Raw genomic sequence first — 15,771 nt, 5'->3', positions numbered from 1 at the left:
ACTGTAGCAGTACAAAATATATGCTCAAGTTTCATTTCAGTATATTTGAATGAGCAAAACATTTTAGCATGTGCAAACCAAAATATGTGGTTGCAGCCCTTTGCTCCCCATGGGCCACAAAGGAATGATGATGATGATGAAACCAAAATATATGTTTCATTCATTTAATAAGAAAAAAAATAAAGTTCCCCTTTCAGACCTAATGACTATGCTGTCCCTAATTTAAACCTATTTAATTTCTCTTCCAGGGTATCCCAATCTGCTGGTTGTTATCACTGACGGACACTCCAATGTTAACCATTTGGAAACAATCCCAGAGGCCAAAAGGATCAGAGCTTCAGGCACCACAATTATAACAGTAGCTATTGGTGTAACAAGCAACTATGAATTAAGAGAAATTACCTCCCCTCCATTGGCTCAAAATTTGATTGAAGTCATGGACTACGAAGCTTTGTACAAATTATCACATGTTATTGTGTCACCATTATGCTCAGGTAAATAGTATAGCAGTTAAGAATTTTTTAAAGACTTGGTAGGTATTAAACATGCAACATTTATTCATTTTATATTGTTAAAACATCAATATTCAAGATTACATTTTCAAGATAGTTATTTTTAGATTGTCTGAAATTCCAGAATAATCAGCTTTATTGTCAAACTTCAAGTAAAAAAAACTACAATATTTTTTTTTTAATTTAAAGTTTGTATGACAGGAAACTACCTTGATAAATCAGTTTATTAAACATAGCAGAAACATTTGTTTATTTTTCTAGATCCTGATGCATGTTCAAGGAATCCATGCCAAAATAATGGAGACTGTGTTGAAGGACTGCAGTCTTACATGTGCATCTGCCCACCTGGATTTTATGGACAAAACTGTGAAAAAGGTAAACATCTTTACAGTAGCTTCTATAAATATTAGCTGTGTATGGTTATTCCATCTAAGTTTTAATTATTATTAATAGCAATCATGTTGCTTTGATGCTTACTTCAGAACATCATATAAAAACAGCATCTTTTGTTCTGATCATCATTTCCCGTTCATGCCCAAGACACATGGGGCAGATGAAATAGAGTTCATCTGCTTCAGAAACCTCAGCATATGAAGGGATAACATAGTCAGCACTATGCCCAGCTGCCTTTGTTTCCCTAATGTGAGTTAGGTACCCATCAGACCTGGGTGCTGAGGGATGCTCCACTGATTTGAACCCAGATTCGAACTCGAGACTCTCGAGTTGGCAGTCTAGCTCTTGACCACTAGGCCACACCCTCCCCTTTTGTTATCTTTCTTCCTCTTCGTTCTTAATTTTAGTGTTGGAAGGGATCCCCCTCCAACACAATTAAGTACATGTGTCAACTGGTTATGCGCCATTGAGGCCATTGACTCCTATTTCAGCCTGCTTTCCTTTTTGGATTTGCTTCCATAGCCTTTGTCCAACCAAGAACAAACTACAAGGAAGCAGATGTTTGATTTTGAAGTTGTCTCTCCTAGAAGAGTAACTGTCCCTAGATAACGAGCCTCATCTGCCCGGGGATTCGAACTCAAGACTTTTCGGATTAGCAACCATGAGCTTTACCAACTCGACCATGCCGACCCCTCCCTTTTGTTATAATTTTTTATTTTATTTAGCCATTAAACTCTGGCTTGTTTATTGTAGAATGTGGACCAACTTCTGATGTTGTCATCATATTGGATTCCTCTTCATCTGTTGGACCTGGCATTTTCCAGACACTTAAGACCTATGCCCAAAGAATGATTGATGATATGCATATTGAAGACTGCGCCATTAACATTGGTGTCATTAAGTACAGTTCAGCTGCCATGATTCAGTTCAATCTTGGAACCCGTTCAGAGGAGGAAGTGGTTCGAAGAATAGGGGAGATAAGCTACACACCTGGTAGTTCAAACATGGCTGAGGCCTTTAGAGTTGTCAACACACAGATGTTCAACTCTAGAAATGGTGACAGGTAAGGAATTTACTCACATTACAAACTCATAAGATTAGATTTCTGTTCTTCTTCTTCTTCGTTCTTAATTTTTAGTGTTGGGAGGGATCGGGCCTTATCTGCAAGAGGGTTTGAACTTGAGACTTTTTCGAATTTACCAACCATGAGCTTTAGTCGACTCGACCACGCCTCCATCACAATTAAGGATACATGTCAACTACTTATGTGCCATTGAGGCCATTGACTCCGATTTCAGCCTGCTTTTCTTTTTGGATTTGCTTCCATAGCCTTTGTCCAACCAAGAACAAACTACAAGGCAGCAGTTGTTTGATTTTGGAGTTTCTATTCTAATTTATCACATATCTTAACCTGTTTAGATTGAGCTTGAATTTACTTCCAGTTTAACTAAATTAAGACATTGCAATTACAGCTGAAGTGTTTACACCTACTTCAGCACTGGGTGGGTTATTATTGAGTTGCAGATTTCTGTTTAATGTAAGTTTTTGTTACAAGAAAGTTCAACCACAGTCTGACATGGGTTTGGCTCCTTTTTGCCTTAGGAGACACTAGATCAGTGTTTCTTAACCTGGGGTTGATTGGACTCCAAGGGTTCAGTGAGTCAGTCTCAGGATTCACGATCAGATTTTACCAGTGCAGAAGATGTAACTATTAAGGATTCAGTGAATGCGCATGTAAAACGGGTGACGTTGTCTACCTCCAATAAGTTTAAGAACCACTGCACCAGGTGCTCAAAGAGTAGTGAAAGCCTCAGGATGTGTAGTACCAGAGTGTTACATAAAGAGACCATGAGTTACCTTGCATTGAGATTCCTCTCTCGACCTTTGTTGGTATAATCTTAAGTTTTCCAACTTTGGATTTTAGGGGATAAAAATCTTCAAGCTTACAGCTAGGACACTGACTTACTAAAACACATAACTGTTTGTGTCTTGTTTAAAGGTATCTGATGCAGGTTTCAAAGAATGAAAGTGTAAACAAACAGAATAAAACTATAAGTCAAGAAAAAAAAGCAGCTCAATATATTTGAATGACATCATTGAAGCATTTAATTCTCTAGCTTCTGTCTAAAATTTTGCACCAAATACAGTAGAGTGTTGAAATAATCTTTACACTGAGGCTTGCAACATTCTACTATCTAGCTGTCTAAAATTTTGCACCAAATACAGTAGAGTGTTGAAATAATCTTTACACTGAGGCTTGCAACATTCTACTATCTAGCTGTCTAAAATTTTGCACCAAATACAGTAGAGTGTTGAAATAATCTTTACACTGAGGCTTGCAACATTCTACTATCTAGCTGTCTAAAATTTTGCACCAAATACAGTAGTGTTGAAATAATCTTTACACTGAGGCTTGCAACATTCTACTATCTAGCTGTCTAAAATTTTGCACCAAATACAGTAGAGTGTTGAAATAATCTTAACACAGGCCTGATGCTATCAACATTCTACTATCTAGCTTCAGTCTAAAATTTTGCACCAAATACAGTAGTGTTGAAATAATCTTTACACTGAGGCTTGCAACATTCTACTATCTAGCTGTCTAAAATTTTGCACCAAATACAGTAGAGTGTTGAAATAATCTTTACACAGGCCTGATGCTATCAACATTCTACTATCTAGCTGTCTAAAATTTTGCACCAAATACAGTAGAGTGTTGAAATAATCTTAACACAGGCCTGAGGCTCGCAACATTCTACTATCTAGCTTCAGTCTAAAATTTTGCACCAAATATAGTAGAGTGTTGAAATAATCTTTATACAGGCCTGAGGCCCGCAACATTGCATACCTGCTGACTGACGGCACTGTGGAGATCAATCGTGACATCACCCCAGCTGAAATAGAGCTGACCATTGATGCTGGTGTTCGTATCATCCCCCTGGCTGTGGCAGTACGAGACAAGACAGAGATTGAGTTTATTGCTCAGTCACAGAAAATCTCATACATTGAGATTGAAGATGAAGAGAACTTGAAATTGCAAATGGACCAGGTTTTGGAGGCAGTTACTGACCGTAAGTTGTTGATGTTTTTACTAACAATTGCTGTCATATTAATTTAAAATATTTACATTGACCAAATCGCTGACATATGAATTTAAAATATTGACATTGACCAAATTGTTGTCATATTAATTTAAAATATTGACATTGACCAAAATACTGTCTAACTTATTTAAAATATTGACATTGACCAAATTAATATCTTGTTGATAATAAATAATAATAGTTATAAGAAAATATTTTTTTAAAAATGTTAGTATCTAATATAAACAAATTTCATCAGCTCCAATTTAATAATATAAATTTGAACATACACTATTTCACAACTTAATGAAGTAAATTGCTTATTCCTTACAACTTGTATATATAACAAATATGTAACAAATCATTGTATTATTTTCATCTTTCCTTTACTTGTGTATATACATTGGTGAGTTCATCAAGTGAACAATAACAAATGTTTACAAGTTGGAAAATTGTTTTTCTTACTTTCACTATTTGTCCATCATAATCATCATACATTTTGTATCTCATTATCTCCAGGTAGAACAGGTATACATTTTTCATTCCATTAGCATTATGTGCTGGCAGTTTCTAATTGATTGGGTCAGTTTCACACGTGTGTTAGACATGAAATTTTTTTTTAACTATTAACACATTGGCAACTGACTTATTTAATTAAGAAACTGTCAACTACATTCATGTAAGAGAAAATTCACTACTTCACCCTTTTTCTGCACTACATTCTATTAAATGCTTTTATATTAACAACTTTGGTAATCTTAATTTTTTTAAGTAACTTACATAAATATATTGATTTTTAAAAAATTATTTTGGTGAAATTATTATTTTGACCTTATGACTGTAACTGCATCTATACCCGTTTGAATTTTCATTCCCTGAAATCTCCATATACCTCCCAACAGTTCCCTTACATTACATAAATATTTTAAAACTCATCCAATTTAATTTTTTTCCCATCACACATAATTTTATCACTAATTTTCACAAAGTGATATTTGGAAAAGTTACTAGTTCATATTGTCATTTGAATTGAACCAATGCACATATTAAACTCTATGTTTGTAGTGCCTTGTAGATTTTTAGTTTTCTAAGATAATACTAGTCTAACCCAATGAAATAATAATAATACTGCTTGATATATTAAAAACATAACAACCTGTTCAAACAAAAATAACATACTTACAAGAGCTTGTGAAAGAAACTAATTTCTAAACTAAAATTGTGTGCTATAACATTTATGTAGGCCTAGGTGGTTATATTTTTATATATTTCAACAAAAATTTTAATGCAAAAACTACTACATGTTTGATTTAACATTGCTTTTATTAACCATACATTGATAATTTTAATGAAGATAGTTATACTTAATGACTAATATAGTTCTGCAAAAATTATATCTATTTAAGTAGGCCAACTAACTTTAACAATAAATATTGATTTGATTGATACCTTTTGTTGTTTTTGTGTTGAGATAGTGATAATTTCATTCTAGAAAAAGAATTATATTCTTGCCATTGAAACTTACTTGATATAGTAAATTATTAATATTGTGCATGAATATTAAATAATTAATAACACCATGAAAGGAAATAACAGTTGTAAAATAAAATCTATATCCAACATATATACTCCTTGTGACCATTTAATGTTTTATCATCATTCATGTCATAAAATTAACATAATCTCAAGGAAATCAATTAAAAAAGAATAGTATTTCTTTCTTTTTAAAAATTTCTTTTAAAAAATTGTTTTAGCAGTGAAGTCAATTTTTAGATTACCAATTATTACAGGTGATGACAGGTGTAAACCCAATCCATGCCAGAATGGAGGCGACTGCAATAATGAGCCACTTGGCTATGTCTGTAAATGCAAGCCTGGATTTTCTGGCGTTAACTGTGAGAAAGGTATGTTATACAGTTGAGAAGGAATGTTTGAAGCATTCAAAGACAAACTGATGTACAGCTTTATTTAATACTTCACATTTTGATATATTAAAAAGTAATGAAATTAATTTAATATGGAGAAAAGTAAAGTAATTAAAGCTCCCTTTTTGAACCTGATGGGCCATAGGGTAAATGAAGTAGAGTTTACCTGTTTCTGTGACCTTGGCATAAGAAGGGATAATATGGTCAGCACTATGCCCAGCCGCCTTTACTTTCACTAAGTGAGCTGAGTGAACTCAGGGACATTCTACTGACTTGAACCTTGATTCAAACTTGTCGGGTTAGCTTGGCCACGTTGTCCCACAATATGGAAAATACAGTAATATAATAATTCACATTTTTAATATAATAATATAATTTTTTTTAGCTGTTTTGCAAGAATTTTGCTTGAGTTTTATTTCTGTACATTTGAAATACTAGAAGTAAACACCTTGTCTGTACGATTTGCTATTTGTGTTCTTTTTCATCACCATAATAACAACTACCTTTTATCACCCTTCAGAGTGCAATACAAAGGCAGATATTGTGTTCCTTGTGGATGCCTCCCGCTACAACTCTGGTCCAGAATTTAGAGCCATCAAACGTTTCTTGAAAGATACAGCCAACAGGCTGACCTTCAGGAATGATAACTATAGAGTTGGTATTGTAGAGTATGGTTCATATCCCAGAATGCGACTTGATCTATTAGAAGGAGACAACAGAAGGGTGGTTAAAGCTGTGTTTGGCTCTCTCAGGTAGCTACATTTTCACCTGCTGAATTTTTGTTCAGATTTGATTGCAATGGTCTTTTACATATTTTGTTTTTTTTAATATTCATTCCTTATAGGCTTTTGATTAGAGTCTGTTACTGACTTGAGAAAGTGATTGAGAAAATTCCCAGCTCTTATATGATTATTAATGGATATGAAACTTTAAGCAGATGAATCTATAAAGAATGAAATTTTTAAAAAAATTTCTTAAATGATCTGTTTTAATATGAGTGTTATTTTATTTAAACAAGGTTGCAACATTATTACAAAAAGCAATAAATCTACTGGAATGAAATTAGCATAGCATTGTTTGTAGTATATTTTCCAATTAAATGTGTATACAGTGCTGGCTACTATATTATGTTTACAGGAGAACTGAAGGAGATCCTAAGCCTGCCCATGCTATTAGGATGGCATCATCTAGTCTCTTTGGAAAGTTTGGTGACAGATCTGAAGTGCCAAACTATTTGGTTCTAGTGTCACGAGGTTTTGAGGACGAGTCATCCATTCAAGCAATCAACGACCTGAAATCTAAGGGCACTAAGGTTATTGGTGTTGGTATGTTGGATTTGCTATTAAACTTTTTTTAAGTGTGTTTAAAATAATCGCATTAGTAAAATGCATTAGTTTACAATGTAGATTATTATTTTAATAATTGTGGCAAAAATGTAACATGATATATAAAATTACAAAAACATTGTAATTGATTTAAGAATAAAAAAAGTCTTGTTTTGGAATTGAACAAGATGATTTATTTTGTTGTAGGTGTTGGTCTCAGCAAGAGTGACAGGCAGATGATGGAGTCCGCGGTGTCCTCTCCAGCTAGCGACAACGCCTACTTGACAGATAAGGCTGAAACCCTGGATACACTTGCTGAAAACTTTTTAAATTTCTTCTGTGAAGGTACAATCTAATTTAAAACTTTCAATAAGCCAGCAGATAGATTAAATTAAGTCTTAATCTTCTTTGACTTTAATTATTCTCAAATAATAAAGATTAGTTAATGTCTGAAATTTTTTTCCAGCAAATAAGCTACTGGGCCCTATTATATTGATGATTATAGCCAATGATATTGTCACTTTAAAAAAACCCACAAAATTTTATTGTACAGGCCTATGTATTTTTTAAGCCAAACTTTTCTATCTCAATATCTAAGTATATTTATTATTAGTTTGCATAAGAGATTACAATTTGTAATAAAACCTGTCATTGGCTAAAATTATTTTGTTTTCAATTTTACAGCAAAAGATGCTTGTAAAGCTAATCCATGTGAGAATGGAGGTGTTTGTGAAAATGGACAGAAATCCTATGTATGCCAATGTAAACCTGGCTATGCTGGCAAGAATTGTGAAAACGGTGAGTTACTTCCCTTAGCTGTGATTTCATGTTAGGTGAGGAACAGAAACTAATTTTCTAAAAATAGTTTAAATAGTTTAATATTGCTTTGCATTAGATACTTTTTTCATAACTAAAAAGACTAAACGATCTTGAAATTTTTTGTTCTTAATTGAGATTTTTTAAATACATCAACACGTAATAATGATTAAATTAGATATATGTTCGAAAAAATGTAGTGACATAAAGCAGTTAATAAAACCCATCTTTGATTTATTTAATCTCTTTGTTGGAATCAATTTCTATGTTGTTAACATCTACTTTTCATTAGATTGATAATGTTCCAACCAAAATTTCAGTGTTTGATCTACTCTTCTTTAAATTGATAATGTTCCAACCCCAATTTCAGCCTGTGATCTACTCTTCTTTAAATTGATAATGTTCCAACCCAAATTTCAGCCTGTGATCTACTCTTCATTGAATTGATAATGTTCCAACCCAAATTTCAGCATGTGATCTACTCTTCATTGAATTGATAATGTTCAAACCCAAATTTCAGTGTGATCTACTCTTCATTAAATTGATAATGTTCAAACACTAATTTCAGCGTGTAACGACCAAGCTGATGTGGTCTTCCTCATTGACTCCAGTGGTAGTGTTGGTGCAGAAAATTTCCGTCGCATCAAGGATTACATCCACGACATTGTTGACAATTTCAACATTGGCCCCTTTAGCACTCAAGTGGGTGTGGCTACATTCAGTCAACACAGCAGGGCTGAAATCTACCTCAACTCATTCCAGGTTGGTTGGTTCTTTTTTTTTCTTGATATCTTACTTAACTGATGAAAGAAATAATAAAAGGCTAAAATTTATTAAAGTCCCCCGGATTTATAGCTGAAAGATGTAAATTATTTGTTCTGTTTTTGCTGTAAACCCACATTTTTTACTTTTGACTTTGTACGGTTTAGATCTATATATTCTGAATTGTGTATGCCACTATTAACCTAAACAAAATGTTAATCTAAAAATCTGGCTATTGCTTTACCTTGTGTCTGTCAGGACAAGAGAAAACTTCAAGCTGCTATCAGTGGCATCTCCTATGAGTATGGCAACACAAACACTGCATCTGGTATCAAACTAGTAAGGTCCAGCTTGTTTTCTATCAATAAAGGAAACAGACCAAATGTCCCAGATTTCTGTGAGTTATCTTTCTTATGTCAAAATTATATATTGTTGTTTTGCTTATAAAGAAAAATAATTAGATAAATTAATTATTTTAAAGATTAATTACAACAATCTAAAATTGTTTGTAAAAGTTTTATGGATAGTTAAATTGTATTTTGTCCTACAACTAAATTTTTTTTAACTCATTAAGAAGATTGTTGATCTTTTGAAAAGGAAGTTTTTTTTTAAGGGAGAATTAAACAAAAATAAAATTTCTTACACTATTCAAAATAGTAAAAACTACTTTATTTTTAATATAATTAAAAAATAAACAAACTGGGTTTTTTAAACTTGCGTTACAGTTTTCTATTCAACTATGCAGTTTTCAGAATTAAAAGAGATTTCCAGTGTTTATTTATGTTCAAACTTTCTTCTCTCAGTGATTGTGATCACAGATGGCATGTCCAATGTGAATCATGAAGCCACTTTACCTGAAGCAGAACTGGCCCGCAAGCAGGGAATTCACGTATTTGCTATTGGTGTTGACATTGCTGATGACTGGGAGCTGAAAGGAATTGCCAGTTCACCACCTGAAAATAACGTTTTCAGGTTGAAAAATTGGGAAAATTTGTGGGATATTTCTGATAAACTCATTAAGGGTACTTGCAGAGGTAGGTTCACAGTTAGCAACTTTTGGCCTTGTTACTTCTTAAACTACACATTTCTCCCACCTCTAACCCACCCTCCCATTTTTCTAAAATTATTAAAATCATAATAGATGTTATTTCTCTTGTAACATATTGATATGATTATCTTATCATGGCTGTCATTTTTTTAATATAAGGTCTTATTGACATAATTATCTTAATATTGCTATGGTAATTTAATTTACAGAAATAATTTTATGTTTAGCATAATATTAGTGTTATTTAATTTAAGAACATATTTTTGTGTTTAGCTTAATATTGCTCTTGTTATTTAAGAACATAGTTATATGTTAGCTTAATATTGATAATGTTATTAAATTTAAGAACATATTGGTGTTTAGCTTAACATTGCTATTGTTGTTTTATTCAAGAAAGTATTGATAAGTTATTAAAGTTAAGAACATATTTAACTTAATATTACTATGGCTTACACTTAAAATATTTGCTTTATTTTTAAAATGACAATGTTTGTATATGACTAAAATGTTTGTTTATTTTTAAAATGACAATGTTTGTTTATGACTAAAATATTGCTTTTTATTTTAAGATGACGATGTTTGTTTATGACTAAAATATTGCTTTTTACTTTAAGATGACGATGTTTATGACTAAAATATTGCTTTCTATTTTAAGATGACGATGTTTGTTTATGACTAAAATACTGCTTTCTATTTTAAGATGACGATGTTTGTTTATGACTAAAATACTGCTTTCTATTTTAAGATGACGATGTTTGATTATGACTAAAATACTGCTTTCTATTTTAAGATGACGATGTTTGTTTATGACTAAAATATTGCTTTTTATTTTAAGATGACGATGTTTGTTTATGACTAAAATATTGCTTTCTATTTTAAGATGACGATGTTTGTTTATGACTAAAATACTGCTTTCTATTTTAAGATGACGATGTTTGATTATGACTAAAATACTGCTTTCTATTTTAAGATGACAATGTTAGTTTATGACTAAAATATTGCTTTTTATTTTAAGATGACGATGTTTGTTTATGACTAAAATATTGCTTTCTATTTTAAGATGACGATGTTTGTTTATGACTAAAATACTGCTTTCTATTTTAAGATGACGATGTTTGTTTATGACTAAAATACTGCTTTCTATTTTAAGATGACAATGTTAGTTTATGACTAAAATATTGCTTTTTATTTTAAGATGACGATGTTTGTTTATGACTAAAATACTGCTTTCTATTTTAAGATGACGATGTTTGTTTGGAAAGTCCCTGCCAGAATGGAGGAACATGTGTGGCTGGAGTGGGTGAATTTTCATGTGAATGTTTACCTGGTTATGTTGGAGAGCTCTGTCAATTCAGTAAGTCTTTCATTTTTTTACGTCAGTTTAATGTGGCAGGCTCTGAGAGGTGGGCCTTGTCTGTTAGAGGGAAGTTCACAACATAATAATTACTGTTGATTAATTGTATTTTGTTTTACATGTGTGTTAAAATTATGTTGTGACTTGTGACTATGCTTATTAGATTGCCCATGAGCAGTAATCTATTTTATCATATTGTTCTGAATTAAAATGGTTTTGAAACTCTCCTTTAGATTACCATTGAGCATTAATCTATTTTATCATATTGTTCTGTGTTAAAATGGTTTTGAAACTCTCCTTTAGATTACCATTGAGCATTAATCTATTTTAACTTATTGTTCTGAATTAAAATGGTTTTGAAACTCTCCTTTAGATTACCATTGAGCATTAATCTATTTTATCATATTGTTCTGAGTTAAAATGGTTTTGAAACTCTCCTTTAGACTGCCCATGAGCATTAATCTATTTTATCCTATTGTTCTGAATTAAAATGGTTTTGAAACTCTCCTTTAGATTGCCCATGAGCATTAATCTATTTTATCCTATTGTTCTGAATTAAAATGGTTTTGAAACTCTCCTTTAGATTGCCCATGAGCATTAATCTATTTTATCATATTGTTCTGTGCTAAAATGGTTTTGAAACTCTCCTTTAGATAGCCCATGAGCATTAATCTATTTTATCCTATTGTTCTGAGTTAAAATGGTTTTGAAACTCTCCTTTAGATTGCCATTGAGCATTTATCTATTTTATCTTACCATCATGTGTTCAAATGGTTTTGAAACTCTCCTTTAGATTGCCATTGAGCATTTATCTATTTTATCTTACCATCATGTGTTCAAATGGTTTTGAAACTCTCCCTTAGACTGCCAGGAAAACAAGGACATCATCTTCATACTGGACTCCTCCTCCAGTGTAGGACCCAGGAACTTTGCTTTGATGCTCAAGTTTGTCTCAGCGCTGGTGACTGACCTGACTGTTGGCGGAACTGAACACAGGTTTGCCCTGGTTACCTACAGTACAGAGGTGAAGACAGCCTTCAGCTTGAGCAGATACGGCACCCATAAGGATGTAATCAACGCTGTAGAGACCACAGTCTACACCGCAGGATCCACCAACACAGCTGGGGGTCTGAGACAAGCTATTAACTTGTATCAGTCTGGTGAGTTTTGCTGGGGTGGGGGGGGGGGGGGGGGGGGGGGGGCTGAGACAAGCTATTAATCTGTACCAGTCTGGTGAGTTTTGCTGGGGTGGGGAGGGGGGGGGGGGCTGTGACAGGCTGTTTCTTGACCAGCCTTGTAACAAGGTTACTAGGATACCCAAACTTTCAATTTGTTTTATCAATTACAGTAACTTCTTATTTCTGGTACAAAAAATTCTTGGAAGCCGGGCAGTCTTAGAACAGGCCTACTGTAAAATAAAAAATAAAATCATTTAGATAATGATATTAGTTTTATGTGTAAATTGCATATTGACATTCATGTTTTGAACTTTTTGTTTGTTATTAATGTTAATACATTTTTGTTGCTTTGATTTAACTTCTAATTGTTTTGTATTATAATGATGCCAATTAATATTTGTATAAATTCCTGGCTGTACACAGTTCTAATAAAATTTCTAAACTTTTGTTTTAGTAAAAATTTTGACAAGTGCAATTTCTTTAATTTGTCTAGACCTAGGGGATCGTGTAACAGCTGGAAACATTGCCATCCTATTGACCGATGGCCAGAGTAATCTCAACTACATGGACACTATCCCTGCAGCAGAAGATCTGAAGGGAAAAGATGCCAAAGTAATCACCATTGGTATTGGGCTGAAAGATTATGCTGAAATTAAGGCTATTGCATCTTCTGCAGGGGATGTCTACACTGTAAGTTGTATTTTCTAATTGAAAAAATTGAATTGAATTTACAGAAATAAGTAGCGCCATACTGTGTGTGGGGGGTACGGAGTGGTCTAGCGGTAGAGAGCTGGACTGCTAACCTGTCCGTCTCGAGTTCAAATCTGGGTTCAAGTCAGTAGACCGTCCCTGAGTCCACCCAACTCTGATGGGTACCTAACTCACGTAAGGGAAAGTAAAGGCGACTGGGCATAGTGCTGACCACTATCTCTTCATATGCCGAGGTCACAGAAACAAGTGAACTCTACTTCACTTGCCCTATAGGCCGTCAGGTTTGAAAAGGGAACTTTACTTTTTACTTTGTCCTACAGATGATGTCTTGACTATGGCTGTGTTAGATTGTGTTGTAATGATGCTTCTTGCATTGTATACTATAACCATTATATAAGACGGTGTGGTCTAGCGGTAGAGAGCTAAACTACTAACCCGAAAGCCTTGAGTCTGAGTCCAGGTTCAAGTCAGTAGAAAGTCCCTGAGTCCGCCCAGCGCTGATGGGTACTTAACTCACATTAGGGAAAACTAAGGTGGCTGGCTACACTATCCCTCATATGCCAAGGTCTACGAAACAGATAAACTCTACGTCATCTGCCCCATGTGTCTTGGGCATGAACAGGAAAAGATGATGATAAACATTATAATTATTTTTAAAGTTCACCTTGAAATTACAGAAAATTTAAAATTATTGAATAGCTTTTTCATTGATGGTAGTTTTAATTAAGTGTTTTGTTATTGACAAAAATAAAGACCGAACAAGTATTGGAGAAATAATGGTCGTGAAAATAGATGTCTTATTAGTGGGTTAATGCAAGGTGTTCTAGAAATAAACTGTAGTTGAATAAATAAAGCCAGTTGGGAAGCTAATAAATGCCAGAAGCTAGCATCCAATGAGAACACTCATCTGGTATGGGCTACTGAAAATATATAGGTCTATTTGATGACTAATTTATGTGTTAGCTCTGTTATTTAAGTCTAGTACTTTTTAATAATTATTCCAGTTTTTTTTCTGTATATCATTTTGTACTTCCTCTTACAAATGGTTGTCCAAATGTTTCAGGCAAATGACTTCACTGATCTGGAGAATATCAAACAAGAGATTGTTGAAGGAGCCTGTAAGAAGATGCTAGATTAAACAGCATCACAGCTGTACCTTTGTGTCCTTAATTTCCTATGGAAATCTGCTTAAGCCTTGAGAGTGTGAAATGAATATGCTCAGATTCAGTGTGTGAATGGGGATGTCAGTCTTGTCTATCATTTGTAAAATAAAAGCTAAAGTATTTCATTTTTAAATATTTCAGTTTCTAGTCAATTCAGAGTACATAATCATTATTTCACTCAAATAATTTGACTCTTAATTAATAATATAATAATCTAAATTTCTAGCTTCATACTTTTGCACTAATTCTGGATATAAAATTTTGTAAAAAATAAGTCGTGTTTTAAAAAAAAGATATTTAATTGAAAATATATGCCTTTTAACAATTATTATTTTTTTAAAATGTGACTGCTGAAGAAGTTTGCTCAAAAGGAAGAGATCTTTTATATTATAGTCTATAGAGTTTAAAAAAAGCTACTCTTCATGTTTCAATAATGATTAATTAGTTATAATTAAAGTTTTGTTGTTCATAAATTTTGTATATAAAATGTATGTAACTCAAAGTTCATTAGTGTAGTACGAACCAAATTTGTTTATTTCTTAACAAAAACTTTCTTTTAACCAAATGAATTGAAACAAATAATGCTACAGAAGATTGAACACATCGACTGATCACGCATCAGCTGAACACTCTTTCTCATAGCTGTGGTTTAGTCTATGCAATAAATTTTGTTGGAATCTTATGTCTTTGAGTTGTCATTTGTATTTCACAATAGTAGCCTTTAATTAATAGGTAATCTTTTAAAAACTTATTCTTTGTAATCAGTGAGACTTATTATACAAGTATTCAGGGACACAGCTTTCAGTATAATGATTCAAACACTGCTATAGAGTATTGCATACACCATACTATATTTAACAGTTTCTTATCACAACCAGTGTGAGTTAATATTGTATATAATAATGATATAAAGACATGGTTGATCAAGATGACAATAATAAAGAGCTATTTCAGAGAACTAATATTAAACACCAGCCTTTACAGATGGAGCCACAGCACCATCACAACCCACATCATATCAACACCCTCATCAACTCTTTCATCACACATAAAAACAACAAAAAATCCATTAATACTGCAATTTAAATTTTATTATGTTTATTATTTTTTTCATTCAATCTCATCCACCTCTTCATGCAATTGGATTCACACTTCTATTCCAGTAACATTTTCTATGTAATTATAAATACCATTAATAATCCATTCCTTACAAAAAAAAATTAATCAGGAACAAAACCTGCATAATAAGTGTTATTATAGTGTGGGGGACATTCTTTACATTTGGAAATTGAGAAAAAAAAAGCTAAAATTGGCACTATACAAAAAAGCAATCCATGACATGACAATTTCTAGTTCTCGGTCATATGTTCCAGTCATACAGCTGTTACATTAGTTCAAGTTTAATGAGTCAGCATTTTGTTTTTACAAAGCAATCTTTTTTTCTTAGTTTTGAGTAAACTTGACCACAAAAAAAAATGCAAATTAGAATAAATTAATAAAC

At 32.8% G+C, this 15,771-nt stretch overlaps 1 protein-coding gene across 1 annotated transcript in view; it reads left to right on the top strand.

Moving 5' to 3' along the window:
- The window catches only part of LOC131947147 (uncharacterized), a 63,368-nt gene extending 48,416 nt beyond the window's left edge, over window positions 1–14,952 (top strand). Inside the window, exons 48-64 of the mRNA XM_059308255.1 lie at window positions 249–494; window positions 774–887; window positions 1,659–1,968; window positions 3,729–3,976; window positions 5,779–5,892; window positions 6,434–6,665; window positions 7,051–7,238; window positions 7,446–7,583; window positions 7,923–8,036; window positions 8,623–8,816; window positions 9,075–9,213; window positions 9,620–9,850; window positions 11,105–11,218; window positions 12,082–12,378; window positions 12,419–12,451; window positions 12,890–13,086; window positions 14,171–14,952. Of these exons, the coding sequence (XP_059164238.1) occupies window positions 249–494; window positions 774–887; window positions 1,659–1,968; window positions 3,729–3,976; window positions 5,779–5,892; window positions 6,434–6,665; window positions 7,051–7,238; window positions 7,446–7,583; window positions 7,923–8,036; window positions 8,623–8,816; window positions 9,075–9,213; window positions 9,620–9,850; window positions 11,105–11,218; window positions 12,082–12,378; window positions 12,419–12,451; window positions 12,890–13,086; window positions 14,171–14,245 (2,984 nt within the window). The 3' untranslated portion in view covers window positions 14,246–14,952. The remainder of the gene's footprint in view (window positions 1–248; window positions 495–773; window positions 888–1,658; window positions 1,969–3,728; window positions 3,977–5,778; window positions 5,893–6,433; window positions 6,666–7,050; window positions 7,239–7,445; window positions 7,584–7,922; window positions 8,037–8,622; window positions 8,817–9,074; window positions 9,214–9,619; window positions 9,851–11,104; window positions 11,219–12,081; window positions 12,379–12,418; window positions 12,452–12,889; window positions 13,087–14,170) is intronic.
- The last annotated feature ends 819 nt before the right edge of the window (window positions 14,953–15,771 follow it).

This window comes from Physella acuta, unplaced genomic scaffold, assembly GCF_028476545.2.
Source record: "Physella acuta isolate Inbredline_101_S28 unplaced genomic scaffold, ASM2847654v3 ptg000585l, whole genome shotgun sequence".
NCBI lineage: Eukaryota > Metazoa > Mollusca > Gastropoda > Physidae > Physella > Physella acuta.
The sequence above is the reverse complement of the archived record's forward strand: the minus strand, read 5'-3'. Positions and strand labels throughout refer to the sequence as shown.